This window comes from Thalassophryne amazonica, chromosome 22 (assembly GCF_902500255.1).
Source record: "Thalassophryne amazonica chromosome 22, fThaAma1.1, whole genome shotgun sequence".
Lineage (NCBI taxonomy): Eukaryota > Metazoa > Chordata > Actinopteri > Batrachoidiformes > Batrachoididae > Thalassophryne > Thalassophryne amazonica.
This window is the reverse complement of record NC_047124.1, coordinates 16,548,370-16,576,187: the sequence shown is the minus strand read 5'-3', so window position 1 is coordinate 16,576,187 and position 27,818 is coordinate 16,548,370. Positions and strand designations below refer to the sequence as shown.

General features: G+C 41.4%; 1 protein-coding gene across 1 annotated transcript; it reads right to left on the bottom strand.

Moving 5' to 3' along the window:
- Positions 1–198: 198 nt before the first annotated feature.
- On the bottom strand, positions 199–26,870 carry lrig3 (leucine-rich repeats and immunoglobulin-like domains 3). Its single transcript, XM_034163099.1, has 18 exons — positions 26,725–26,870; positions 26,552–26,626; positions 13,644–13,778; positions 11,299–11,442; positions 11,014–11,157; positions 10,786–10,929; positions 9,778–9,921; positions 8,121–8,201; positions 7,973–8,044; positions 7,449–7,520; positions 5,911–6,074; positions 4,532–4,867; positions 4,040–4,321; positions 3,461–3,937; positions 1,521–1,679; positions 1,294–1,428; positions 963–1,217; positions 199–838 (listed from the first exon to the last, which is right to left on the bottom strand). The coding sequence occupies exons 1-18, from the start codon at positions 26,754–26,756 to the stop codon at positions 594–596; spliced, it is 3,096 nt and encodes a 1,031-aa protein (XP_034018990.1). The 5' UTR covers positions 26,757–26,870; the 3' UTR covers positions 199–593.
- Between the last annotated feature and the right edge of the window lie 948 nt (positions 26,871–27,818).

The window sequence follows — 27,818 nt, the reverse complement described above, 5'->3', positions numbered from 1 at the left end:
CAAGAGAGAAGCATCACACCACCTCCATGTTTATACTTCATTCATTCCTGGGACTCCTCACATCATGATTTTGGAACTGATTGAGTGGGGAGATGACTTGAACCACTGGTTGTTTGAGGCAGTTTGTTTCCCGCCTTTTAAAAGTCTATACACATATATTTTGCCATGACAAATAACACAACGCACTCAAGAGTCATGTTGCTTTAAATGTGGCAGCACACATTAAGGTGTTTTTTATTATGTTATGTGCAAAAAAATTGCTTCATTCAAAGCATAAAAAATAAAAACTTAGGAGTCTGGAATAACTGGAGAGGCAGGACTGCAAACTGATCATACGGGAAATGTAAGCAAAATAATGGAATCTGTTTATACAAAATGTACAAAATAGAATAAAATTTATATAAAACGTATTATTCATCTATATTTTTCAACTGAAGTCATAGTCCTAAAGTTCCGTGCTTTTCCGGAGGAACAAAACTCTTCTTTTACATTCACTCGTTGCATATTTATTGCAATAGTGTCCACTCATTGAGGTAGAATTAAACATTTTTTTGGTCATCCTTTTCATAGATAACGAGAAAACAGTCTGTTAGCTAAGAGCTCGTTCTGCCCCGTGGAACGGGATCGGCTCTGTTACTGTCCAACGGCTGTTCGTAAATGCTGCAGCTCTGTTCTGATGTCGAATCCTTAGTGAAACTGACGTCCTCGAGGTCAGAATCGTCGTCCGGGGCAGTGTAAGGGTTTTCATGAAGGGTTAATGCATTATACGTCCCCGACTGTTGAGGGAACGTTGTATACGAGTCCTGCTGAGGCCTCCAAGGAGCTTTTCCAAATGTTCCTGGAAAGACCAAAACACAAAGTCGCCCATTGGAGATTTTTAAATGTAACACCTATTTTGAAAATCTATTCAAATGTTTAAATAAGAATGTCATGAACACAGAATTTGGTCCTCCAAGACCTACCCATGAACGTGTTGCAGGAAGAAACACACTCAACTGGCTGCCCGTATTCCTTGGTGTCAACGTCCTCTGTGGAGGGCCGGCAGCCATTTTGCTGGTGGGCGGGGCCATAATAGAGGCTGGTGTTGGGAAGCTGCATCAGGATAGTGGAAGAACAAAAGTCAAAGGGCTCAGCTAAGTAGTAGTCCTTCCGTTTAGAACCGGTCATGGTGCCACTGTAGGAATCAACGCAGATTGGCTTTTGGTCCATAGAACAGCCTGTTGACAGAATAATGGAAATTATTTACTGACAAAGTGAGAGAAAGACACACACACACAATATTTTACAAATTACCTGTGAAGACGTCTGCTGGCTCAGAGTACATATCTCGGCGAAGCAGCGAACCAACTGGACCTTGGTAATGGCAAAGCAGAGGATCGATGGCTGCCTCCAAATCTGTTTCACTTCCTGTATCCAGCTGGCAAATTCCTGCACAAGTTAAAGATCTTAACATGTAAGAAACTTACAAACCTACTGATGGATGAGCTTTAAATACACAGGTTAAAAACCAGCCGTTTTACCGTTCATGTCTTTGGGCTGCATGTAGAATCCACTGATTGATGAAGCCACGTACTGATGGCTGCCACCACTCTCAGACAGGATGTAGCCTTCCTGGCGGTCAGCTAGCGTCCCCTGAGAGGACAGATAGCTGGGGATGTCGGCAGGGAGGTTGGTCTCATCTGTGGCATGAAGACATTCAAGTTCAAATCCCATGCTTCAAATGTACTTAGCTTGGTGATGCAGTTAAGCCTCTGTATCCCGGAAGGACTATAACTGCGACAAACTAACATGAAGTACACTGTTGGCCACAAAACATGAACTAGCATATGAGGTCTGTTAGAAAAGTATCGGACCTTTTTATTCTTTTCAAAAACCTGATGGATTTGAATCACGTGTGCTTGCATGAGCCAACCTTGAACCTTCGTGTGCATGCGTGAACTTTTTCACGCCTGTCGATTGCATCATTTTCTGGTAAGCAGCCTTTGTGTGGGGCGTGTGCTGTGCGCTCAGCGGATTTTCATTTCAAGGAAAAAGACGGAACGACTGCAGCAGCGCCGCATCAAATTTAGTCAGAAACTGGGCGACAGCCAGGTGAAAACCATTCGGATGATTCAGACGGCTTTCGGTGACTTTTCAGTCCTGTGACTATCCGAGAAATTGTGGACGAGGTGGGCATGTCACAACATGTTCTGTGAGACTTCAACACAAAGGCGCTTTTGCTCCTCATTCAGCAGTAGCATGAATTTCACAGCCACTCTTTTCATGGCCAAATCTTCTGTCACAGTGGAATGTGCCGAAAAAGTGCTGATGTCCACCTCTTCCGCAATTTCTCAGATAGTCACACGACGGTCCCGCATCACCACAGTGTTCACTTTGGAAATGATCTGGTCATTTCAGCATGTTGATGGCCGACCGGAGCGTGGCTCGCTCTCCACCGTTGTGCGGACGTCTTTAAACCGGTTGTACCACTCCTTAATCTGTGTGATGCCCATAGGATCATCACCGAAAACCGTCTGAATCATCCCAATGGTTTCCACCTGGCTGTCGCCCAGTTTCTGGCAAAATTTGATGCGGCGCTGCTCCAGTCGTTCTGTCTTTTTCCTTGAAATGAAAATCTGTTGAGCGCACAGCACACATCCCACGCAAAGGCTGCTTATCAGCAGATGATGCAATCGACAGACGTGAAAAAGTTCACGCATGCGCACGAAGGTTCAAGGTTGGCTCATGCAAGCACACGTGATTCAAATCCATCAGGTTTTTGCAAAAAATAAAAAGGTCCGATACTTTTCTAACAGACCTCGTATGATTCGATGAATATAATGCAGCACTTCTACTATATGTCATGCAAAAATAACCGTAGCACGCCCATAGTGTAACTTTCGCACAACCTCTGCACTATTGGAAAACCTCCCTGTGATGTCGCAGCAATTTTGAAAATTGCGCCATGGTTAAAACAAGACCATGGCACAAGGATGGACTGCAATGGTTCATCACAGACACCCACTTGGACCATCTAACAGATATTAATGTTATATATATTAAGTTTTGAAGGTAGCTACAATCTAGCTAGCAGGCTTGGGCAGCCAATGTAGCAGCTGGTCTGGGTTACTTTGTTATTGCTCACAGATACGTGATCCAATGGGAACATATTGGCAGAATGCATCATTTAATTGCAAACCATCTCAAGTTTTAAAAGTAGCCATTTAACATGAAAAAAAAAAAAAAAAAAATCAAAATTCAACTATATTTAATGGTCAAAACGTACACAAAGACAAATTTTGAAAAATGGGCCGACAGTTACAAATTGAGTTATTTGGAGCTATTTGTTTGTGTGTGTGTTTTTAAAAGTGTATTTGAGTTCAGAAGAGCAGCACATAGTCATCAAGTTTCTTTATCGGTTCCTTTATTAACCTCTAAGAGAAGCAATCGAAGAAAACAAATGGTGCCTTGATGACCTCACCTGTGTTGGTGACACTGCAGTCCTCATTGCGTCGCCGCGTGTGATAGATGATGACCACCCAAACCAGTGATGTTCCCACCACGCAGCACACCACCGCTATGATGACAATGCCTACTGTGGTCCAGCCATCATCATCCGATCCTGCGCCACCTATCACACCCATTCCAATGGCGCCCTGCACGCCAGAGTCACAGTTGGGGTTCGGTATGACAGTAAGCTGGACGTTGCCCCTCTCGGTTCCCAGGGTATTGGACATCTCACAGGTATACTTCCCAGCGTCGGCTTCAGCCGCATCCACAATGATGAGGAGCTGGTTGGCAGCTGCGAAGAAGTGGCGCTCAGTGACCATCAGAGGGCTGTCGTCTTTGGTCCAGTTCAGTCTTGGTGGAGGGCTGCCGCCAGCGATGCACTGGAGGACCGCGGTTTCACCCTTTGCTACAGTACGGTCTATGAGAGGCCTCAGGAAGTAGGGAGTTTCTGAGGGAAGAAATCCAAAGCAAACCCTTGAAATGTGAAAATCAGAACAAAACTGAGCTTAAAAAAAAAAGCCCAAAACGACCTACAAGTCGTCTTTCTCACCGAGAACAGCTAGCGTTGCGTTCGCAGACATGGCTCCAGCTGTGTTCTGAGCCGTACAACTGTAAACACCGATGTCTTCTGTCTTAACGCCCACTATGAAAAAGACATCATCCTCAGGCATGACGTGCATACGGCGTTCCCTTGCCGCTGGGAAATCGGTGCCTCCATCTTTCTGCCAGGCGATCTGAGGTGAAGGGTGACCAATGGCAGCACATTCGAGTCTGGCTGTTGTTCCAGCGCGGATACTCAGGTCCATCGGCATCTTGGTAAAGGAAGGGAGCACTGGAAATGATAGAAGAGTGGGTTTGGTGAAAAGATGAGGTTCAAATACAAATAGTAGTACACTAAGTGACTGAACATTTGGAAATTCCCGGAAAACATTTGTCAATCCATCTGCCAAAGATCTCTGCGGATCATAAACCCTGACATTCAGGTAGCTAAATTAGCTCAATCAACACTTGGATTTTGTTTTTGTTTGTATGCCACACTTACTGTTGATGGTTAACTTGGCCTTGTTGGAGTACGAGGATCCAAAGTGGTTGGAGATGACGCACTGGTATTTTCCCTCACTGGAGAACTCGACACTGCGAAGCTGCAGCGTGGTCGTATATTCCGTCACCTCGGTCTCGCTTCCCGTGCCTCCTTGTACCCGCAGGTGGGCCTGGTTGTGGATTTCTGCATCATTCAGGACCTCGTTGTCTTTTTTCCATGCAAATGTCATGGGTGAGTCGCTCGAGCTCGCTGCCGAGCACACGAACGTCACGTTGGAACCCTTGAGCGCCGACTGGGTGTCCGGCTGCACCGTGATCTGAGGCTTTGGGAAGTCGTCTGGCAAGAGAAGGTGGCATTCTTAAAATTTATTTGAATGCATATATCAGGATGTATCTTCAGATCTACATCTCATCTTCTGAAGTTTACTTTTAGTCAGTAATCATTGACTTTGCCTCAAGATTCTCGTGTTACTAGTCAGACATGAAAACCTCTATCTCTGATCGTCAGATACAGATCTTACAATGTGCTGGCTCCACCCCCAATTCAAATTAGACTCAAACCTTTCACCAAGTTTCATAAAGACCAATTCATTTATAAAATACCTGAGCTTAAATTGCCCAAATAATATATTTTAAAATGTCTTGCCTCTGTTCCTTTTTTTGCAAGCTTGACCCCAAAACAACTTGGTTTCCCGTCATTAACAAACTCAAATAGTTGTAACCGTTCATTTAATTCATTTTATCGAGCCAATTTCGCACCAGTTCGTCCTGAAAGATACACTAGGAGGCGACACGTGGAGTAGATGCTCGGGTAAAATCAAAGGTGAGAGAAAGTAACTGTATTGTTCTTCTCTCAGGTTTTCAACCTGCAAGTCACAAGTCATCTCCAAAACACATAAGAGCCCTGAAATTGGACTGGATTTTGACTTGCAGTGCAATTTTAACACTGCAAGTTACAAGTTACACCTCCCAATATGTGACAGTCAAGATGACTCAGGACATAAAGAGTTGTGGTCCAACTGACTTGATGTTTAAGTCAGGTTCCTGCATTGCTGATACTTGAGAGTGGCTTGATGTGGATTTTGTCCCACTGCTAATTAATGCAAACCAGCCGTGTAAGTGTGGGGGTTTTGCAACAGGCGGATGAGCAGCTGCAGCTCATGTTCTACCTCTTGTTGAGACAGAAATTCACACTGATTCATGACTTAATTTCCATAAAATTCCCTTCATAAAACTCATTAGGATATTTACGCTGGAGATGAAAACATGTCAGTCTGTAAAAGGAAAGTCTGCTGCAGATAAATTACTTTTTTTTCTACAAGTATTACAGTAAAGGCATTATGGTCTGTGTGTGTGTGTGTGTGAGAATGCATCGCTCACCACACACAAACTCGTCTTGGCTGACGGTGAACACGCTCCTGCCCTTCAGCATCTGTGGGTGGGCGCAGCTGGCATTAACACAGGACAGGAAGGTTTGTTCTGCCACCCAAACTGGAAGCCACTTGAGCTGGCAGTCGCACAGCAGGCTGGAGCTGTTCAGGCGGCTGCCAGGGGGAGCAGATAGCAGGGATCAGCCCCCAAAATCACTCCACTCATACCACCATAACACTTCAAACGCTCAGCTAATGTCATTTTTATTTCTGCAAATCATCACTCGAAAAAGAAGGAAGGACTTCCATGGCGCAAATCGAATTTATTCCGCTATGAAGATGAACCAAGAAAGTCAAACCTCAAGTGTTGCTGAAAGTTTTGTGGATAAAATTAAATCCAAATCATACAAGCGACCACTTTGATTTTACAAAGAAGAAACATAGAAGAACGGTAGTCGATAGCTTTCTTAATTGTTCTTGATTCGGGGGAAAAGAGAGCAATCATGGATTACAAGTAGAACAACTGCAAAAAAAAAAATAAAATCTTCAAAGGCCTATGTGCACAAATGTATGCAAAATCCACAATAATTTATGAGATCAAACTGTTTTTCAGATATTTTAAATTGCATCACTTATTGCTAACATCACGTCCACTGACTTTGGATGGACAGAAATACTGGGGTTTAATAAAACATTTTATTATTTGACTTCCAGGACAAACCATAAGGTGGCGCCAAACATCGTAACCATGAAAAATACCATACAGTGCTCAGGAATTTGTTGACTGTTTGCATCTTTAAGCACAAAATAAGACAATGGCTTAACCTAAATCAAATCTGCAGACATTAGCCATATTTTATTGTGTTTTCTTGTACTGTTTTATTGCTACTATTATGTGCTGTTTTATGATTGCGTGTCCTTTTTATGTTCTAGGGACCAGGTCTGCGAATTAGCTATTAGCTACATGACCTATGAACATGGCATCGGTTATTGTAACAATGCTTTTTGTTCTGTCCCTATCAAATAAACATATAATAATAAATCTTGCATATCATATAATAAAAGTAATAGTGGAAAAAAAAGACTTTTGTGCAAAATGCATGTTGTATTGTGACTTTGGTTGCTGTTGCTAGCATACAGATAATAAGCGTGTAAGTTTGCAAAAGTATGGAGAAAAAAAAAAATCCCTGTTTGTTTTTTTTTTAGCGGGAAGGACCCAACAATAACTTGGATAATCAAGACCCATTTTGGCACGCAACATCAGGACCCAATAGTTTGCATCAAGGTGGCTAAAGCAGTGAATTATGGGTAAGCAACTGGTGAAGATGCTTGATGGAATGAGCTGCACAGGAAAATATTCTGATTGGTTCATTTTATTGCTGCAGTCAGGTGGCAGGTTTGAGCCGCGGCAACATAATGGAGCTATGAGGTAATCAGCGGGTGGCGCTCACGCTCCCAGTAGACCATAATGAGTTTCATGTGGGCGTCTGTTCTCCCTCAACGGCAAAACTCTAAAGTGAAGTTGTCCTCAAACGTGCTTGTACTTACAGCTCTTGGAGGCTTTTTATCTGAGAGAACGCATTTGCTTGGATGGACATGATGGCGTTGTTGCTCAAATCTCTGCAAAATGGGGGGAAAAAAGAAAAGAAACGGTGAGATTCAAAACGAATTGAGGAGAAGATGCCAAAAAACGTGACTGGAGAGAAGAAGCGGGTCTCGGCTCCAGAACAATAAAACTCTGGGCAGCAGTTTGTCGTGTTAATCAAGACCCGTCCCGGCGTCGGCCTGCTTCGAGTTCCGGGACCGACTGGGGGAAAAAAAAAACTAATTACAATCAAACGCAGCTGTTGTAGCTCAAACAAACATTCACACGGCCGTCTTTCCTCGGCGATCGATAAAGTCTGGCACATGTGTACAGAATCTCGTCTCGGCTTTTTTTCTTTAAGCCACATCAAAGCAGAGAAACGAGATGAGACGGTTCCAACGAACAGGCGCCGTGTCTCACCGTCCTGCAGGATTTTATTTCTTACAGGCTTTATGGGAACAATCAGTGAAAGCAGAGGCAAACTCACAGGTATTCCAGAGTGTCCAGGCCAGAGAAAGACTTCTTAGTGACGGATCGGATCCGGTTCCCTTGTAGAAATCTGGGAAAACAACAAAATCCATTACAAATTTCACTTTCTCTCTTTGATTTTGGTTAAGGTAACGTGTGTAACTCACAGTTTCTTCAGCTTGTCCAGAGCGGAGAAGGGTCCATTCATGTCCTCAATGGTCCAGGAGATTTCATTACTTTGGAGATCCCTTAGAAATAGAAAAGGACAAACCACACTATAAAAAAGAGAGAAAAATCCACGCCCAGAAAGAGGCCACGCTTGTTATGTTAATAAAACTTTACAGGCTTTACATTTCATGCGATGGGAAGAAATTTCTTTTTTTTCTCTCTCTAAACTTTCACACAATAATCAAAGTGGCTCCTTGCTGCAAATTCCTTTGCGGGGCTTTTTTTTTTTTTTTTTTAAGTCAAAGACGGGTTTTCTGTTTTTCAGCTGCCAAAAAAAAGAAAAGAAAAAAGTTTTACAAGGGAAGCAATGCAACAACCGAACATACATGCTCCATTTCCAAATCCACTGGATGAAAAAAGAACACGCGTGTGACTCACAGCTGTGCACGAGCTCCCAGCTGGGGAAGAAATGAAACATCAGCGCACTGAATTCTTTATTTATTTCAAATGTAAAAAGGTGAAAATAGTGAAAAGCAGCTCAACATTTAAAAATAATTTGGGAAAAACATAAAACACGTTACCACTTCTCATCTGTTTCAATGGTTTGCTGCAATTTATGAAATAAACCAATGAAAAAATGTTTAAATCTGGTTCTTTAAAATAACAACAAAAACAATATTATTGAATAATTATTAGCAACCATTAAAAAAATCCAGACTGTTTTTTTTTTCTTCACAAAACAATGAAAAATGTGAACAATAACATCTAGAAATGTGTGTGTGTGTGTGTGTGTGTGTTCTGGAATGAAAGCACGTTTAATTTTGCAATGACATAAAATAGGTCAGTGATTCCCAAAGTTTGGGAAGTGTTCATAATATTGGGAATACCTCCACTATAAAATCCTCACCACCGCTGGGAAGCTAAAAGTGTCACAAATCAGGACGTGCACTGAAATGTGGTGACTGATTAAGAAATAATTGTTTTGCAGAGAACGGTCATCTCTTTGTGTCCGCTATTTTCAAGCTCTGCTCTTTCCAGTTACGGATAACTGGAACTGAGGAAGTGTGGGTTTTTTTGTGTTTGAGGGATCTTGGGTTCAAAAGCCCCAAAGCAATGCGTGTCCGCTGAGGTGCACACCTGCCCTGCGGTGACCTCAGAGGCACCGCTCACATTTGGTTCCAGTTACGCAGCCCCAAACGGGGGTGGGGTGGCCGCGGGTGGTGGGAAGGTTACACAGCTGCCTGGTGGGAAAGGGGTGATGGAGGACTGCTGAGGTCGGGGTTGAGCCTTTCTGAGGGATTTGTTTTTTAAATGTGTGACAATGCAGAGGACTAACGGTGCCATTTTATTGATAACTGCAAACACTAAAAACTCAGAGCTTTGATTCAATTTGGATAAAAATTGTTGGAAGGACTGATCAAAAGTCAAGGTGAGGATTTTGGCCTGATGTTTCTATATATGGAGAGTTTATTGGGGCTTTTTGAGGAACTTGTTTGACACCTGTAGCTACTATGAAGCCACTTATCTTTCTGTTGGTCATAACCTTTGAACCTTCAATACTGGCTGAACTCAAGGTTATTAAACAGTTAGTTTGGGGACCATATGGATTAACCACGGTGGGAAGAAATCTGTTTTAAAACCTTTGATCTGACTTACAGCATCTGCAGGTTGGAGAGTCCACAGAAAGCTCCGTCCGCGATGAAGCTAATGTGGTTGCTCCCAATGTGAAGTTCATCCAGCAGGCTGAGACCAGCAAAGCTGGATTCCTCCAGTCTGGACAGGTGGTTAGAGGACAAGTCGCTGTGGGAGACAGCAATGTGCAGATTACGGGACAAGCCAAGAAGTTGTTTGTCACAGCTTCATGGCGAACTGGAACACAACACAAAAAACCTGAGGGCCAAATCTCCAATGTTCCTTCTGGCAACCTGCAACTGAAATATCTTCTTTTTTCAAAAATTCCTTGTCTGTATCTCCCAGATTCTTTGGCAGATTTCCACCAAATTTGATATGTGGATGACCATCAACCCTAGAATTGCCCTTACAGGGTTTATTTGGCAAAGGTCAAGGTCATTGGGGTAAAAAGTAAACAGTTCACTCTTTTTTTTCCCTCTCTGGTTTGCTCCAGACTTGGCACACATATGGAGGTGGGTTTTGGAATTGCCCAGGTGAGGTCAAATTTGCTAAAGGTCAAGCATTTGAGTCATTGGAGTCAAAGGTCAAAATTTAACTTTTGTCTCTGATTGGCACCAAATTTGACAAACATTTGGAAATGTGTTCTAGTATTGCCCAACAAGATCAAATTTTCCAAAGACCAATCCTTGGGGCTGAGGGCGTGTCTGCTCGTCTGTTTGCTCTCCTGCTCCTCCCAGATCCTCTTACTGACTTCTACCAAACCTGGTAGTATGTCAGTGAATGTTGACCATGAAAGTGCCTTTAAAGGAATCATTTTGACAAAGGTCAAGGAATTTGATTTTCAACCCAACTTGAACCAACTGAGGATCACTTTTCAATGGATTCCAGAGTTGCCCTGACAAGGTCAATCCTTTGGGTGAAAGTCAAGGTTATTGGGGTCAAATTGGGAATCGCCTGTGGGAATCTGATACCTAGATTCGAGGGAGAATGATGGAATGTGGGAGAGAATGGAAACAAAAAAACAAGACTCACAGCTCGCCTAGTTTCTGGCAAAACTCCCAGGCCTCTGGTCGGATCCTGCTGATGGCATTGTGTCCAAGGCGGAGCTGCTGCAGAGTCAACAGGCCGTACAGCCAGCCTTTACTCACCTCCGTCAGGTTGTTGTACTCCAGCTGCCTGCAGATCCACACACAAAATATCCACGTCATCAAAAGAAAAACAGAGTGACGAGGAACTGCGGGCGGCATCAAACAAGCTTACAGGACTTCCATATTGCTAAGGCCCCAGAATGCGCCGTCCATCAGGCGACTCAGGCCATTTCTCTGCATCTTCAGGGAGCGAAGAGCGTGCAGGCCGTGAAAAGTCAGGCTCTCTACCCGCCGGACCCGGTTCCTGCTCAACTCTCTGAGATGAACAACAACACCAGAAAGAAAAGAAATCCAAAAATAAGATTTCTACCCTTGCAATGTTCCAAGAATAAAAAAAAAAAAAACTTTATAAAAATGATTTTGTAAGACATATTTTGTAAATAAAATGTCATCTTACAGATGTTGGAGATTGGGTAGTTGAAATATTTTGGCTGGAATGGTGGAGAGGCGGTTTCGGTTGAGCCGCAGAACCTCTAGGCTGTCCGACAGATTGGAGAAGCAACCCGTCTCCAGCGAGGAGATACGATTGTTGTTGAGAAACCTTTGCAAGAAAGATTTAAGCATAAACTATGTTAAAAAAAAACAACTCCAGCTTTCACTGTGGCTGTGCCAACACTAAATTTAAGCTGCTGTGTGTCCCTTTTGTAGCTTTCCTGCCTTGTCAGACATGTAATCTGTTTCATATACAGTCACCGACCACTTTATTAGGTACACCTGCACAACTGCTTGTTAACACAAATAGCTAATCAGCCAATTACATGGCAGCAACTCAATATATTTAGGCATCTAGATGTGGTGAAGACAGCTTGCTGAAGTTTAAACTGAGCATCAGAATGGAGAAAAAAGGGGAATTAAGTGACTTTGAAGACCTGGAGCCCCATGTGGGGGGTGTGAGGGTTCTGCCCCAGAAAAATTTTAAATCTCAGATGCATTCTGGTGCATTTTCAGGTCTATTTATCGACCAAAAAAGCTCCAAAAAAATTACATTTTTGTTGGGCTGGGTCAATTTTTCCATCCCAGACAAGAGTCTTTTCCCACAACTTGTGTGAAAAGACTATTTTTCCATACTGGCAAGATGACAAAACTATAATACACAGTCTGTCACATGGATTAGAATTCAGTGTTCTTACTATTTGATAAGACCACATATTCACATTGGCCTGTTCCTGTTCTCTCTCCGAATTTATCTAAACATTTGGCGTCAGTAATTTGTGCTTTTATAACAACTAATAGTGTCTTAAAATAAACCAAAATAAAATTTGATACAAGTAAAGCTGCATCCACTGTTCATTAAGTCACCAATATCACTTTTAGTTAAATTAGATTCTTATTCACTTCTATAAATGGGAAACGCAATAAAACAGATTTTTCTATCCAGTGCTGATACTTACAACGTATGCGTTGTGAAAACGATGAACAAACGTTTTTCACATCAACATTTGACTACTATGAGCATGTTAAATATTTATCATATTTTAATTCACATTAATATTTCACACATGTAACAAGAAGCCATAACATGCAGATTTAGCAGGCAAACAACACGTTTGCAAGGAGACTGAAGTCAATTCAGCACAGAGTTTAATTTGTGTGAAATAACTTAAATAACGTCAACTGACAATGAAAAACATGATATAATAAAATTAAAGCCTTAGCTTTTCTGTATAAATGATGACTTTAAAAAAAAGGCAGCGTTTTTGTGCTTTTGGTCGAACCAACTTCTTTGAATTTATTCATGATGAACTTTAGTGTCCCGCAGCATAACAACATTTTATCCATTTCCTTTGTCGTTTCATCACAATGCGGTAATATTTGTAACAGTGTCTCTCATTTGCTGCTTGTGTGGTTGAGCGGCGCCTCGTTACGTTTTCTGGGATCAGGACGTGAAAACGTAAGACTTAATATCCACTGTGGCATCTCATCAGAGACATTTCCAAACAATTTTACAAACATTGTGAAGACAGACCACAGACTAAATCCGACACATGCCAGGAAAACAAAAATAACATTTCTTCTTCTTTGTCTTGTGTGTATTGGCGGTTTGCAAACCAACATGGTGCATTGCCACCACCGACTGTCTGGGGGTGGAGCATTAATGGATTCTGACATATGCTATTAAAAATAACCCAGAAACGTTCACCACGTAAATAAAAACCTGGATTTCCGGGAATTTACGGAAAACTTTCATCACTGTTGAACGTGGCACGGTTGTTGGTGCTAGAAGGCCTAGTCTGAGTATTTCAGAAACTGCTGATCTACTTGGATTTTCATGCACAACCACCCTTAAGGTTTACAGAGACTGGTCCGAAAAAAGAAGCTATCCAGTGAGTGGCAGCTATGTGGACGAAAATCCCTTGTTGAGGTTCGAGGAGAATGAGCAGACTGGTTGAATGGGTGACCGCACGATGCCATCATGTCAATATACACCAACATCTCTGAGGAATGTTTCCAAGACCTTGTTGAATCTATGCCATGAAGAATTAAGGGGGTTCAATCGTTACTAACAAGGTGTACCTAATAAAGTGGCTGATGCGTATATGCAACATTTCCAAACAGCCATGGGTGACATCCCCTGTAGCCCCACCGATTTTTTTGAAAATGAAATTTTCAGACGTTGGACCCCCCTTTTGTCTAGTACTTCAGGAAACCAGACCAAAACCACTGATCCAGAGAAAATTCATCCTTCAGCAACATGATTAGTATTTTAATAATGGAACACCCATCACAAATAGCAACACTCACAAGTTCTTCAGAGGAAGAGCAGGGAAGGAGTTGGCCTTTACATCCACGATGTTGTTGTTGCTGAGGTCGAGTGTTTCCAGAGCGTGGAAAGGCGTCAGCCGCTCAACAGAGATCCTGGTGATCTTGTTGTTTGCTCTGAAAATACAGACACCATAGCTCCAATAAACGGCAAAAATACTGTGTATTTGACTAGCGGTGAAAACCAGTTTCATGTAGCCAAATACACAAACAGTCAAGTTCCTCAAGCCTGTGGTATTAAAAAATGACAAACTCTCTCAAGTGTGGAACACTAACACTTACCACCCAACGTCAAAGATTTCTATTTTTTATTACCTTGACATTACATTACACGAACGCCAACAAATGGATCGGTGTCATCGCTATCGTTTTTCACAACAGGCCCAAACAACCTTTGGGTTTAGTGATGTGTTATTTTGTTTATAAGGTAATTACTAACAAGGTATTTAAAAATGTAACCTGCCAATTACTTGGCTGATGAATACCATTCCCTCAGTGAAAGCATGCCTCGGCAGAGGCCAGCAATTTCCTGAACTGCACGCCTCCTAAATTGCAGTGCAGGGACTGCTTAGTTATAAACAGTGCCGGTACAGTGCCGTCTTTGTGCATGAGACTCTGCAGTAAAGAAAGTGACGGGGGGAGGCAGGAATTCCATCCAATGTGAGCAGCTAAAGGCCTGGTTTTGAGTATTCATTGCAACAGCCACCCCCATCCAGCAACACCTTCCCAAGCATAGAGCTGTGAGCTTTCTTATTAGTTTTTCCACTTGGATTTGGGTCATTTTTACCAAGTACAATTTTAATGAAACTGAACATTGATGCTAAATGACTGAAATCCACGGGCACGTTGGTCTTAAAATGAAGTGGGGTTCGGTACAGTAATCATAGGATGTTATCACGAGGAATCAGATAGCAACTGTGCCATAGGTAACTACAGCCTAGACTAGGAGTGCAAAGTTGTTCTGTTATTCTGTTGTTCTCTCCGGATTGTCAGAAATCTCAGATTGCTCTTGTTATATTGTGCAACATTAGATGCACCTTACATAAGTGGGTTCACAATGCATGTATACATTCTGCTTGAAACCAAACTAAAAACAACCATTCAATGAAATAAAATGAAACATGAATGGAACAATATAAAAAAAACCTTGTCACTGCTACACCTCAAGGAGATTCGCCAGAAACCCTCTCACTTGTGTCCAGTTTCATGGTGCACACTGGCCCTTCAAGACCGGTTTATTTCATGTTATACACAAAACTCAAACTGAGCACCTGGGTTGACAAACAATTCTGAACACTTGGTCCAACTGAAGCTGTAATCTGACGAAGGCCTTTGGCCGAAACGTTATTATGAAATAAAACAGCGGCAGGACATCAATATTTTGAGTGTGCTATGCTTTTTCTTTATATTTGAGATACACAAAACTCAGCCATGATTGAGATGACAACTTGTGTAAATGGCAAAAAATGAGATGGCCACACCTTTAGGGCACTTGTGCAATGCAGTTTAGATCATGCGCCATAGATTATCAAGACTGGCCACCTAGTCTTCTTCTTCTTCTTCAGTCGCTAGCTAAGCTCCAGGTCTCATAACAATAGAGTAAGACTAGAAGCTCAAGGGCTCTAAAGACTTGTATTTTTGTCTCCCAGAAAACATTCTGACATCACCACACACCTCTATACAGCAACGTCATGACTCCATAAACTCATCAACGTGTTTCGATCTTATACTTTTTACACACCAAGCAATACTTTGACTCTTATACTTTGCTCCTTATTTTAATTTCAATCTTAGGTTTTATATTTATTCATTCACACACCATCAATGTAGAGACAACATGGCACCACAGTGCTGTGAAACTGAGATGTGTCACCTATTCAAAGAACTGTGTGGTATTACAGAACTCTGACCCATTTTCCACCTATGTTGACTGCTGACAGCATAAATATTTCCATAGAAACTAGGTTCACCATTTGGAAAGTACAACACCCTTGGCTAAACATCATACTCTCACACAGAGAGCGGACGGCACACTACTTGGAGAGTTCTGCACCAATACTGGCTAACTCCTGACTTGGGTCAAATTTTGTGCGGCAAACAAGTAGGAACATGACAACATCAAACCTACCTGACTTAAAAAGCTTTCAATTTATAAATTACTGTGAGGATGTGGTAAAACTTTAACTCATCGTATGCAAGAAAAACAGTTCTGGCGGCTCTTTTGTTTGGAAATTTGCACAGGGCTTTCCTTGAACCGCAGCCCCCAGGTTCCAAACAAAGGTGCTGTACACCACCGTATCTCAGTTTTCATGTTCCACTGACTAGCTGCTGAAAGGAGGAAAGCAGCCTGCTGAGAAAGAACCAGTCTTTCCAGTTTCTTTCAGGGATGACTTGAAGCTGTGCAAAGGGGAAGGGGCTGGTGAGGATAAGTAGATGGGACACTGATGTTTGGATGCTGGCAGGGTGAGATGCTGCCTTGAAAATATTCACCAATCAATGCCAATTTTCAGCAAGTTCTGTGCCACTGGTGGCATTAAACTGGAAAAACTCAGGTCCCAATACAAGAAAATTGCATTAAAACAAACTAACTTTTTTTGTGGTGGATACTATTTTAAGACAAGGTACCAAAGCTGGCTCATAGTCAGTTAAAGGCTGACAAAGCAGTTCAGCAGAAACCAGTTTATACACAATATAGTAGGAAGTAACTACGTAAAAAGCGCTGAGGCCTATGGGCACTTCTGAAACACTGTTGGTGGGATCTGAAGGTATTTCTGAGAGGAATCAAAACCATGGCACACACATGACCTCCTTCAAAACCATGCATGGTGTACTCAAGAGGTATAAAGTTGAGTGACAAGGAGTTGGACCATTTCAATTTAGGAAACTACAATCCAAGCTTTCAATGACTTCCTGGACAGATATTCCTGGAGCTTGGCTTATGAGGTAGAGAGATGTTTGGGTAGAACTTATGGAATCATGTGGTCGCTAGACAGAGGTGTTTGATGACACAGTAACCTTTGCGGGACAACAAAAGTCAATGTTTTTGGAGCTCTGGTCCTTCTAAATGCACTGTATGGAGACTTGGACTCTATCCGGTGATCTAAGACAAAGACCAGATCAGATGGCTTTGGTAATAGATCTCTTCTGAGAATCTTTGGGTATCACTGGAAAGAATTTGTGTTAAGTGAGTCACAAGGCACACTGCTTGCAATATGAAGGAACATTGGCATGACATCATGGCCATGTGGTGCACTTTCTTGAGAATGAATGATCCAGCACACAGGTGCTGATGACCTCAGCAACGAGACAAGGCCAATGGTATGCCCATGTGTCATAGATGGCTGCTTTCAGGAGGTAGGAATGGATCAAAGGTCTGCCTGGGTGATTGCCAACCATGACCCAGAAAAGCTCAGCGAGGGTGGTGGGATGTGCCAATGTGTGGCACCAGCAGAGAGTTTAAAAGCTAACCTGACTGAAAAACACATAAGCTCAAGCAAAACAAAATAAACCAAAAAAACTGACTAATTGCAGACATAACTATCATGATAAATGGTTTCATCTGACTGAGTAAAAAAATACCTTCATTAGAGAACCTTCAAACATTAAGTTGGCCGTTCACAGATGTGCAAATGCAAGCCAGGAAAAGTGCAACAACATAGCTGAATGCATGTTTAACCATGTTGTTATCATCCGTACATCTGCAAAGAGCTACACTGCAGTCAGGCCTTCAAGTGTCAATTGGCTACAATAGATAGAACCAACCACTGCACACTGATTACATGCACTTCAAATTTGTTCATCTAATTTCCTATCAGATAACATAATTATACACCCATTAACAATGTGCCTGCAGGGCTTTGCTGCCATTAGCTTGAGTCAACGGAAGACTAAATGTGTGTTAACAACAGCCCAAGGCTTCTTCAGCAAAAATATGTGTTAATTTTTAAACCAAGGAAAGCAGCAAACAGACACAAAACCAATGCTGTTCTCCTGTAGTCAACCGCATTCTTCCTCCATACATATTTGAGGGGAAAAAAAAGGGGGGGGGGGGGGGGGTTCAAGACATTCCAAAATCTGGATCTTGCCAAAATATTCCTGTATGTCTTTAGATATTTTAGATTTACGCAGGTACTTGGATACAGAAAAATCTGACTCAACTGTCAAAAAATTCTCACTTGTGTCAAACATTTTTTTTTCTTAAATTAGATGATTATAGAGTCGACATAATGTGGATTTGAGTTCTGCACACTAATGATGTACCTAGAAGGAAAGTCAACCAAATTTTTGTTCTCTATCATTTTTCAGTTATAAAAACCAGCTTTACCAGGTAGTTAAATAAAATAGGACCAAGAACAGATCCTTGAGAAACTCCATATTTTACATATAACAGTAGCATCAGACAATTTATCCCCAAGTCACTTTCTGTCAGCAATAGGCACAGCAAAATATTCACAGCAAAGCCTGCTTTGAAACGATTATCTCCAAATTTCCTGAAAGCCTACCACTGCATACAAAAGTAGATTTGGATAATTGAACAAATGTTTACAAAAAGCAGCGTGTTGCATCTTATGTTCTACACACAGTATATACTGTCTGAGTCTCTAAACATCTGTATTCCAGTGAGTGGCCTCCTAGGTCTGCTGGCCTTGCAGGTGAAAAAACCTAGACATTGCAAATAAGTCTATAACAAGATAAGTTCAAGCTACACATATATATTCCACCATGCATGTGGCAAGATTATTCACTGAAACAATCCCAGAAAAGTTTAGCAGGTGGCAGATAGGTATATACAACCCCTGGCAAAAATTATGGAATCACCGGCCTCAGAAGATGTTCATTCAGTTGTTTAATTTTGTAGAAAAAAAGCAGATCACAGACATGACACAAAACTAAAGTCATTTCAAATGGCAACTTTCTGGTTTTAAGAAACACTATAAGAAATCAAGAAAAAAAGATTGTGGCAGTCAGTAATGGTTACTTTTTTAGACCAAGCAGAGGAAAAAAATATGGAATCACTCAATTCTGAGGAAAAAATTATGGAATCACCCTGTAAATTTTCATCCCCCAAATTAACACCTGCATCAAATCAGATCTGCTCATTGACACTGACCCTATGCCATGACATTGACCCTATGTGTCTTTTTGCAAGGAATGTTTTTGCCATTTTTGCTCTATGGCAAGATGCATTATCATCTTGAAAAATGATTTCATCATCCCCAAACATCCTTTCAATTGATGGGATAAGAAAAGTGTCTTTCAATTGTCCAAAATATCAACATAAACTTGTGCATTTATTGATGATGTAATGACAGCCATCTCCCCAGTGCCTTTACCTGACATGCAGCCCCATATCATCAATGACTGTGGAAATTTACATGTTCTCTTCAGGCAGTCATCTTTATAAATCTCATTGGAAAGGCACCAAACAAAAGTTCCAGCATCATCACCTTGCCCAATGCAGATTCGAGATTCATCACTGAATATGACTTTCATCCAGTCATCCACAGTCCACAATTGCTTTTCCTTAGCCCATTGTAACCTTGTTTTTTTCTGTTTAGGTGTTAATGATGCCTTTCGTTTAGCTTTTCTGTATGTAAATCCCATTTCCTTTAGACGGTTTCTTACAGTTCGGTCACAGACGTTGACTCCAGTTTCCTCCCATTCGTTCCTCATTTGTTTTGTTGTACATTTTTCGATTTTTGAGACATATTGCTTTAGGTTTTCTGTCTTGACGCTTTGTCTTCCTTGGTCTACCAGTATGTTTGCCTTTAACAACCTTCCCATGTTGTTTGTATTTGGTCCAGAGTTTAGACACAGCTGACTGTGAACAACCAACATCTTTTGCAACATTGCGTGATGATTTACTCTCTTTTAAGAGTTTGATAATCCTCTCCTTTGTTTCAATTGACATCTCTCATGTTGGAGCCATGATTCATGTCAGTCCACTTGGTGCAACAGCTCTCCAAGGTGTGTTCACTCCTTTTTAGATGCAGACTAACGAGCAGATCTGATATGATGCAGGTGTTAGTTTTGTGGATGAAAATTTACAGGGTGATTCCATAATTTTTTCCTCAGAATTGAGTGATTCCATATTTTTTTCCTTTGCTTGGTCTAAAAAAGTAACCGTTACTGACTGCCACAATCTTTTCTTCTTGATTTCTCATAGTGTTTCTTAAAGCCAGAAAGTTGCCATTTGAAATGACTTTAGTTTTGTGTCATGTCTGTGATCTGCTTTTTTTCTACAAAATTAAACAACTGAATGAACATCCTCCGAGGCCGGTGATTCCATAATTTTTGCCAGGGGTTGTAGTATACAACATGCACAGAACAGCTTTTCTGTTTCTTTTCTGATCTTGTGCATCAGCGGTGACTAAATTTGAATCAGTATAAGTTCATTATATGTCATTTTAATGTGGTGACTTACAAGATTATAGTGTTTATTATTTTTAAGTTATTGTGCTAAAATGGAGGATATAGTCTCATCTATCAATTTATCCATGAATTAACACTGCATTTTACAGGTTACATGCCTAGATTTTTGACAAAGATAGGAATAAATGACACAAACAATGTGAATAAATCTGCAATTAAATATTTGCTACAAACTCTGGCCCTTTTTAGGTTATAAAGAGAAATTTTTATTCAGGTGAGCGCGCTAGCTTTGGAAAATTAGGAAAATATCTTTTCAGCCTTTTTGAAGGTTGTGTGAAGTGCAGCAATGATGAATATTTAAACTATAGCGCAGTGATTCCCAACGTGTGAACTGTGGCCCCTGGTGGGCCATGAAGGCATTGCAGGTGGGCCTTGAGGTCCCTAAAAATACATCAATTTTGCAATAAAGTTTTAAATGACCTAAATATAACGCCAAACAATAATAATAATAATAACGAAGCCATAGGATTTCAACAGGATATGATTTTTATATATATATATATATATATATATATATATATATATATATATATATATATATAAATCTGACTTCAAAGTGGGCCCAGCATTCTTGAGTTTGGGAATGCTGTGGAGCATGTAATTGGTGGAATTCAGTGCGGCCGTCGTAAAATCTGGGGTCATCCATAACATTTGGTGATATAACCCTCCAAACTGAGCACACTGGAAAGTGGCGCTGTTGTGCCAAATTCAGATATATTATTATATGAAGCTGTGTTGTTGTTATTGTTGTTCCCTTATACTCTGAGGGATTTTTTTTTCACCACTGAGGAACAAATTCAGCTCTTAATGCAGGAAGCACTTTAAATGGAAAACTGCTTTTTCCCTGAAACCGCCTCATTCGTAGTGAGTGTGTGCGCACAGTGCGGTGCACTGGTGTGCATGTGTGTGGTATTTCCTATTGGAAAAAGAACAGAGTTTTGAGAAGCCATCTGATGACTCCCTCTCCGTGCACTGGCGCCTGTAATGAAAACCAGGACTGCGTTCGCTGTGGAGACGCCATATTAAATCGTGCACATATCTCACTCAAATGGCTGATCATCTTAACACATCGGCTCCACACCGGGGCAGCGAGGATCATGTCAACGTCAATGTCAACATTGCATCAACAGAGGATCTGTGGATTCATGAAACGTCGACTTGTCTTGTCTGAAATAACATGAAATCATTTGTGGGACCACGTCGGCACGTCATAAATGCATCAGATACGTTCTCTAGGTCGCGCTTCCAGGAAACCTGCCAAACCTGATCAGCCTTGGTGGCTCAGTCTTAATTCTGCTTCACATTTGTACCAGCAGGCCAGCCTGCAGAGCACCATATAACATCAAAGGATGCAAGCATCCTGCAGAAATCCTTCAGGCCGCTCAAGAATGGAGAATGAGACTGGACGTGGTGCCAGGTCATGACAGCCAAGCCAGCATATGGTGTGGAATTGACAGTACTATGGATAGGTGGTGTTGAAGAAGCGCATGACAGAAAAGAGTCAAATTGTGGTTCTCTGAATTGGCAAATGAAGCTGCCAAGAATGGATGGAGGATCAGGATTTTCCCTGTAGAAGTGAGATGATGAAGATTTGTTTCTCCATCCATAATCAGTCAACTGAAGAAGATGAGGGTGAGGGGTTGGATCCTCCAACAAGCAATCATGTCCTTGTGAATGGAGTGGAAACGAGGGGCTATAGATCAAAAGGAAAGATTATAATTGGACTGGAAGATGAAGACAGGAGGGTAAGGAATCACTTGAGATGCCAGGTCTCACTGCTGAGCCCCGACAAGACACTGCAGTCTCATCAATGAAATGTCAAAGAAGTAGGGTGACATACCCTCACCTTCACCACTCCAACTCCACTGCCAAGATCAAGAGTATTGTCTTTCAACAGGGATGGAAACTACAAGTTGTATTTCCTCTGCCAAAGGTGGTACCCCTTCTACAGTTGGGTGGACTGGGACAATGCAGGTGAAGTGTCTTGTCCAAAGACACAGACAGGTGCCATAACTGGGAATCAAACCCAGGTCTACACTGGGTAGCCCAAGTGCTATTTTATCCCATACCTGCTCTGGTACCTTTGTCAAACACTCAGAAATGCCTTCAGCTCTCAAGCATAACAACTTGGAGCTTTTAAGTAGTTATTTAATGAAATTAAAGAAAATAACTGATTCTAACACAGGATTACTTTGAGGTAAACATAACTTGGTTTTTATTCCAAAAATATCACTTATCTTCAATTCATAACGTACCGAGACATTGGCGATCTTAAATTCCTAATCAGACCTGGAATCTGCAGGTCATTTGTCGAACCCTCCTGAATGCAGGCAGACAGATTGGGTTGTGGTGGGGTTCACCCCCTCCATAAATTCCTGGGAAATTGTTCAATTAATTAAAATGATCACGACTCAATTACTACCAGCTGCAGGGTTATTGCCGTTTGTTTTTACTCAGAGCTGCGAGGTCAAAGGAGTTGACGAGAGCTGCCGCTCTGTCTGACTGGCTGTTTGAATAAGTGGTATTCGATACCTCGAGGTCTTTTTTCCCCCCACTTTACTACCCTCCCAGGCTGGAGAAAATGAAGGAGGGAGAGAAATTCTGGAGAACGTTTCACTGCAGAGAAAAATCTCAAACGCTGCCTGATCTGAAGGAAGAGTGTGAGAGCCAACAGCCAGTTTGAGTGAATCTTAAGTTTCTTTGAGGGTTTTATTTTCCATGATTTATAAAATGCTCTTTCAATAGCAGACAAAAGTCAAGTAGGCTATTTTATTTATTTATTACATTTGCTAGATTGCACAAAACATTTAAAGATGTTATTTATTCTTTGGGTACTTTCACACCTACAGTATAATTTGCGGATGTCCCAAACTGATCTCAAAGATCGGTATTGGGTGTGACATGTCCGCAACATTTGGACATGTCTGGTAGCACTTTACTGGTCCTGATGTGATGTAGCTGTGCCACAGAATTATGGCTTGTCCATTATTTCCTCATTCTATTGAGAATAATGCTGGACTAACTGGAGACACTAAGAGCCATATTTAAAACATTAGTTTGTATTGTTTATTTAACCCCTTAAGTCCGAGAGCCTATTTCACCAAACTCACATAACCATACATTATGATTTATTTCTCAGCTTGTACAAGGTTAGTTAGCATTGGTTAGTTATGAGTGTTCAAATGTTCCAAAACAGGGCAAGTCCCGAAATCTGGGGACTCTGGGGTTTAAGAGGTAAAAAAAAAAAAAAATTAGAAAGCAGCTCAGACTGCAGGTATTTCTTAATGTATTGTAGAGCTGAACAATTGTCAAACAGACTGGAATGATATTAATGTATTTGGGGTATCTAGGAAAATCCGATATTGAATTGGGACTCTATATCGGTAGATACTCAATATTAAATTCCCACGCCATGATACTTAGACTGCTGTTCACACTAATGGTAACTTGAAAGAAACAAATTATCTGAAGAATAAATTATAATCTTTGATGTTATCGGTTTCCTATTTGTATGTTTTAGAAATCAGTTATGTTTCTTGTGCAAGAGATCTTTGTTTTAGCCAAGCAGTAGTCAACTTTTCATGATATCATGATTCTCATAAAATATATATATATATATATATATATATATATGGTTCAATATAGGCTCCACAATATAGTTATCATGATATGTGATATATCATTCCACCCCAATATTAAATATTAGATCGGGATGGGGAGCAAAAAAAATTAAATTAAATCTTGATTGGGAATTCCTTAGTAGAGTGAATTTGTTTAATACCAGGTCAGGAACCAAAATGTTACAATGTTACAACTGTGTAAATAAAAGCCGTATGTGGGCATACTGTCGCCCTCATTGGTCAAACATCCTGGGGTATTGGTCTTAGTGGTAGATTTAGGCGTCTACTAAAATGAGTTGCTAATTTCAGCATGAATGTTAGCATCATTTGGTTTAGTACCAACAATTTTCTTGCAGAATCGATGAGTTTGCCGGACACTTCTGAAGCTCTGCAGACTTGACCAACTTTGACTGAGGGCCTACGTCAACCCACAAGTTATTCTGTAGTGTGTTTCCAGAAGAAAACTAATTACACAACATCAGATTTTTTTTTGGTTCAGTTGCATTCTCACCACCACCGTCCACGTGGAATCGGAACCGAGCCCCCCCCAGGCTAGTTTGCACCAAACAAACCAAACTATGAGTATAAACATTCTGCGCTCTCAACCTGTCAAATCAATGGATGGAAAGAGGCCTTAAGATAAAAATACTTCCCAGCAGCACTTAGTTTTAGTGTCAAAGGTTTTCAGTGATACTTGCTGTTTTATATTTTGTGATATTTCATGTTCTCAGCAATAATAAGTATCTGGTGTTTGGTTCGCGTTTGCATGACTCCAAATAAACCAAAACTCTATCCTCAAAGTAAGTAGACAATTTATGGCTTGGAAGAAGACTATACTTTTTAAAGTGAACCTTTGCACTTGAGTGATTTGCTCAAGGGTACTTGGACAGCACACAAAGCAAAGAATCTGAGCTCTCGCCGTGTCTGGCAGGCGGTCGCGCCAGGTGTTTTTCTTCCATTCAAGACAGGCACTTATTTTCTGATCCAAATAGTTTCTGCTGAGAAGACGGAGTCTGAACATCTGAGATGTGCAGCTCAAAACAACTGCAAAAGAAGTTTGTGACGTATGACGTCTGCTTTTGGAGTAGCTCATCTCAAATAAAAATAAAAAATAAAAAAAAAGCAATGTCCCCACCCATCTTCCTCTGCACAGAGGAACTTATAGCTGGAGGTGACACTCCTGCACTAAATGAGAAAACAAACTGTCGGTGGCTGAACGCCCCATGGCTTCCGCAGACATCGTGTTGGGGCTTGATGAAGAACACGCCAGAGAGGGATACATTCTTCCATAATAACTTCACAGCGGTTGGTTTGGAGAGACACGCTGCAGAAAGCAAATAAAATTGTTGAGGTTTTACACACTAATATCTGGTGTTTTGAAAGAGTGCATTGCACAACAATATTCCAGATCATCTTCTGGTTTAAAGCTGAACTCGATGGATTGCGACAAGTCAAATGCTCCTTCTTCTGACTGAACAGCAAAAAGTGAACTCGCTTTGGCAGCCGAGCGCTTTTAAAGGAATGAACATACTTGTATGTTAATTATGAAACCGCAGTTGTGATATTACGAGTATTTTGAAGCCTTCCTGTTGGATGCTATTCAAAATGAATGCGACCAAACCGCAAGATGCAACCACAGAAGCAGTGTAAGCATGGGAGAATTACACAGAAAAGCTCAGCCGAAACAACGACAAAACAAAAATGGCACACAGTTTGATGGGAAACTACTGTTACTAATGTCACCAAGCAAGTCTATCGAGTTAAGACTTGGAAAAGATATTGTGCCAGCAATAACTTGCCTGTAATTTCCCCTGGTGGGTCCTGGATGGTTACCAACCAGGCAGACAACCAGTCGTTTCTCACCTCTCCAAAGTAATGATCTATCTGCCGCAGCCTGGTAAAATGCGGGTGTCCTCTTGGCTTTCTCCAGCTGCTGGGGTCATCAACACTGAGGCTCCTGCATGCTGGATCATACCCAAGAAAATGCACCACATGGCTAAAATGTTGTGGCTAGTGCTCCCATTTGATTCTCTTAGGTAACCACTCATCTGACACAGTCATTCCAGCAATAACCAAGGATCTGTAAGACAGGAACCACCAGAACCCAAAGACTTGGACCTTTGTTCTCCTGCAAAGGTATTGACACTGCCAAACACCTCTGTCCAGTGCCCTCATGAGTCCACAAGCTCTTCCCAGACGCCTCTTGATCTCAAAGGCACACGTCCCATACGTCTTGTTATTCACGTAACACTAGAATGGAATATTAACACAGGATTCGAGTTTTTCGGTCCAAGTATGAAAGAAAGTTTATAAGCCAATGAACTGAGGCAACTTGAAACTTTGGAGGGCTACAAAAAGAGCCTAGTTTCCAGACTGACCACCTTTCATTTGCTAGTTGACAAGCTGCACTGCCTCGAAGCCTGTTTAAGAGTAAGGCGCCAAACAGAAACATACAGTCCCTCAACTGAAACTTAAAAAAAAATTTGGGATCTGAACCATTTTCACGTGACAGATTTTCTTCAGTGCCTCCAGGTTTAAAAATACCCAGAGAGCAGGAACCAGCCACCAAACAAAACAAATCAGTTTCTGTTGACGGCATTTGTCTTCAGACACGTGACCCGTCTGGAGCTGGCCGCCAGGACGCTGACTGGCCTGTCTGGGAACCAACTCAGCCAAATGGCTTGTTCTGTAGAGGAAACAGGGGGAGGAGCCGCTTTCCCACACACTACTTTAAGAAGCATGACAACCCTGTTACACTGCACCCCAGGTGGAAACACCCCAACTACACAGAGCAGAGTCTGAGTGCTACAGCATGAACAAATGAAGGCTTATACTTACAAAATTAGCGTTGTGACGTTTGAAACGTGAGGGCCCAAATCCGGTATCGCCTCCAGTTCATTGTGGTTCAGCTTTCTGGAAAATAAATAGTGAAAAGACAAATTTGTCATATGTTTTGTCATTTGAAGAATCTGTGTCTGTCCCACACAACTCCAAAGTCAACGCCTACTTACATTTCACGCAAATGTTGTATTTTGGAGAACATAGATCCGTCAATCAACTGCAATTTGTTATGGCTCAGGTCTCTGCAAAGCGGGGGAGACAAAAATTAAAGCAGACATGGTGGACTCGGTTCTTTAAAACAAACATAATGACACAAAGTCTCCACGCACAAAGTAAAATTCGAGAGACATGTTACAAGACCAGTGGAGAAGAAATGTCATCATTCCCACACAACAAAATAAGCAACAATACAATTTATGACAGACAACAATTACATCCAAGAGGACTACAATAAACAAAAGTACTACATATTCCCACAAAATGTATATTGTAGATAATATCTGTACTAATTCCTTATTTTATGTTAGTGATCAAGTATTTGCCTTGTTATTTGATTGGAAGGTCTCTGAGATCTGGTTTAAAGATGAAACATAAGAGTTAAGTTTCACTTCCATCACGCGTGTGCAAGTTTCAGATACAGGGAGGGCTCCCCCTATCTGTGAGAGCCAATACATTAGAATTATGAGACTAAACCACATCCACTGTAATGCCACAGTCTATAAAGTGTTGTGCAAGCTACTACGTTCGTGGTCACTTCACAAGACAGACGCTGACTGTTGGGACCCCGGTCCGGTTTCAACGTGACCTTCGATAAATTCAAAATGAGGAATACATCGATGTGGTTCTTTTGTAAGGGGCAGTAAATTACATAAAGAGCCGGGTGAAATTACAATATACTGGACAACCCCTCTGGTTGAAGGTTGAAGCACAAATGGGAAGGCTCCAAATGTTGCCATTTCAGCACTGCCTAACTCTGCCCAACTCCCGGACCAACCTAAGGGTGATTCTTTAACTACGGGCACTACTGGCCTTGTAAATGTAATTTTCCACCACACCCTTGCCTTACAATATAAAGCGCCTTGGGGCAACTGTGTGTTGTGATTTGCCGCTATATACATGTGCTCTGATGTCACTGTTTATCTCCATAGAAACTACCCAAACAATCTTTCATACAAACTGTTTAAAGGGACATTACAGTGTTGTGGTGGAAATTACAGCATAGTGTGGGACAACTACATTTGTTAAAAAAAAAATCACAACAGTT

Coding starts and splice junctions, on each gene's coding strand:
- lrig3 (XM_034163099.1), bottom strand. CDS start 26,756: ATGTTCTCCAAAATACAACATTTGCGTGAAAT. Junction 4,868..5,910: donor CCAAGACGAGTTTGTGTGTG/GTGAGCGATGCA, acceptor TTCTCTTGCCAG/ACGACTTCCCAAAGCCTCAG. Junction 1,680..3,460: donor CTGCAGTGTCACCAACACAG/GTGAGGTCATCA, acceptor TTCATGCCACAG/ATGAGACCAACCTCCCTGCC.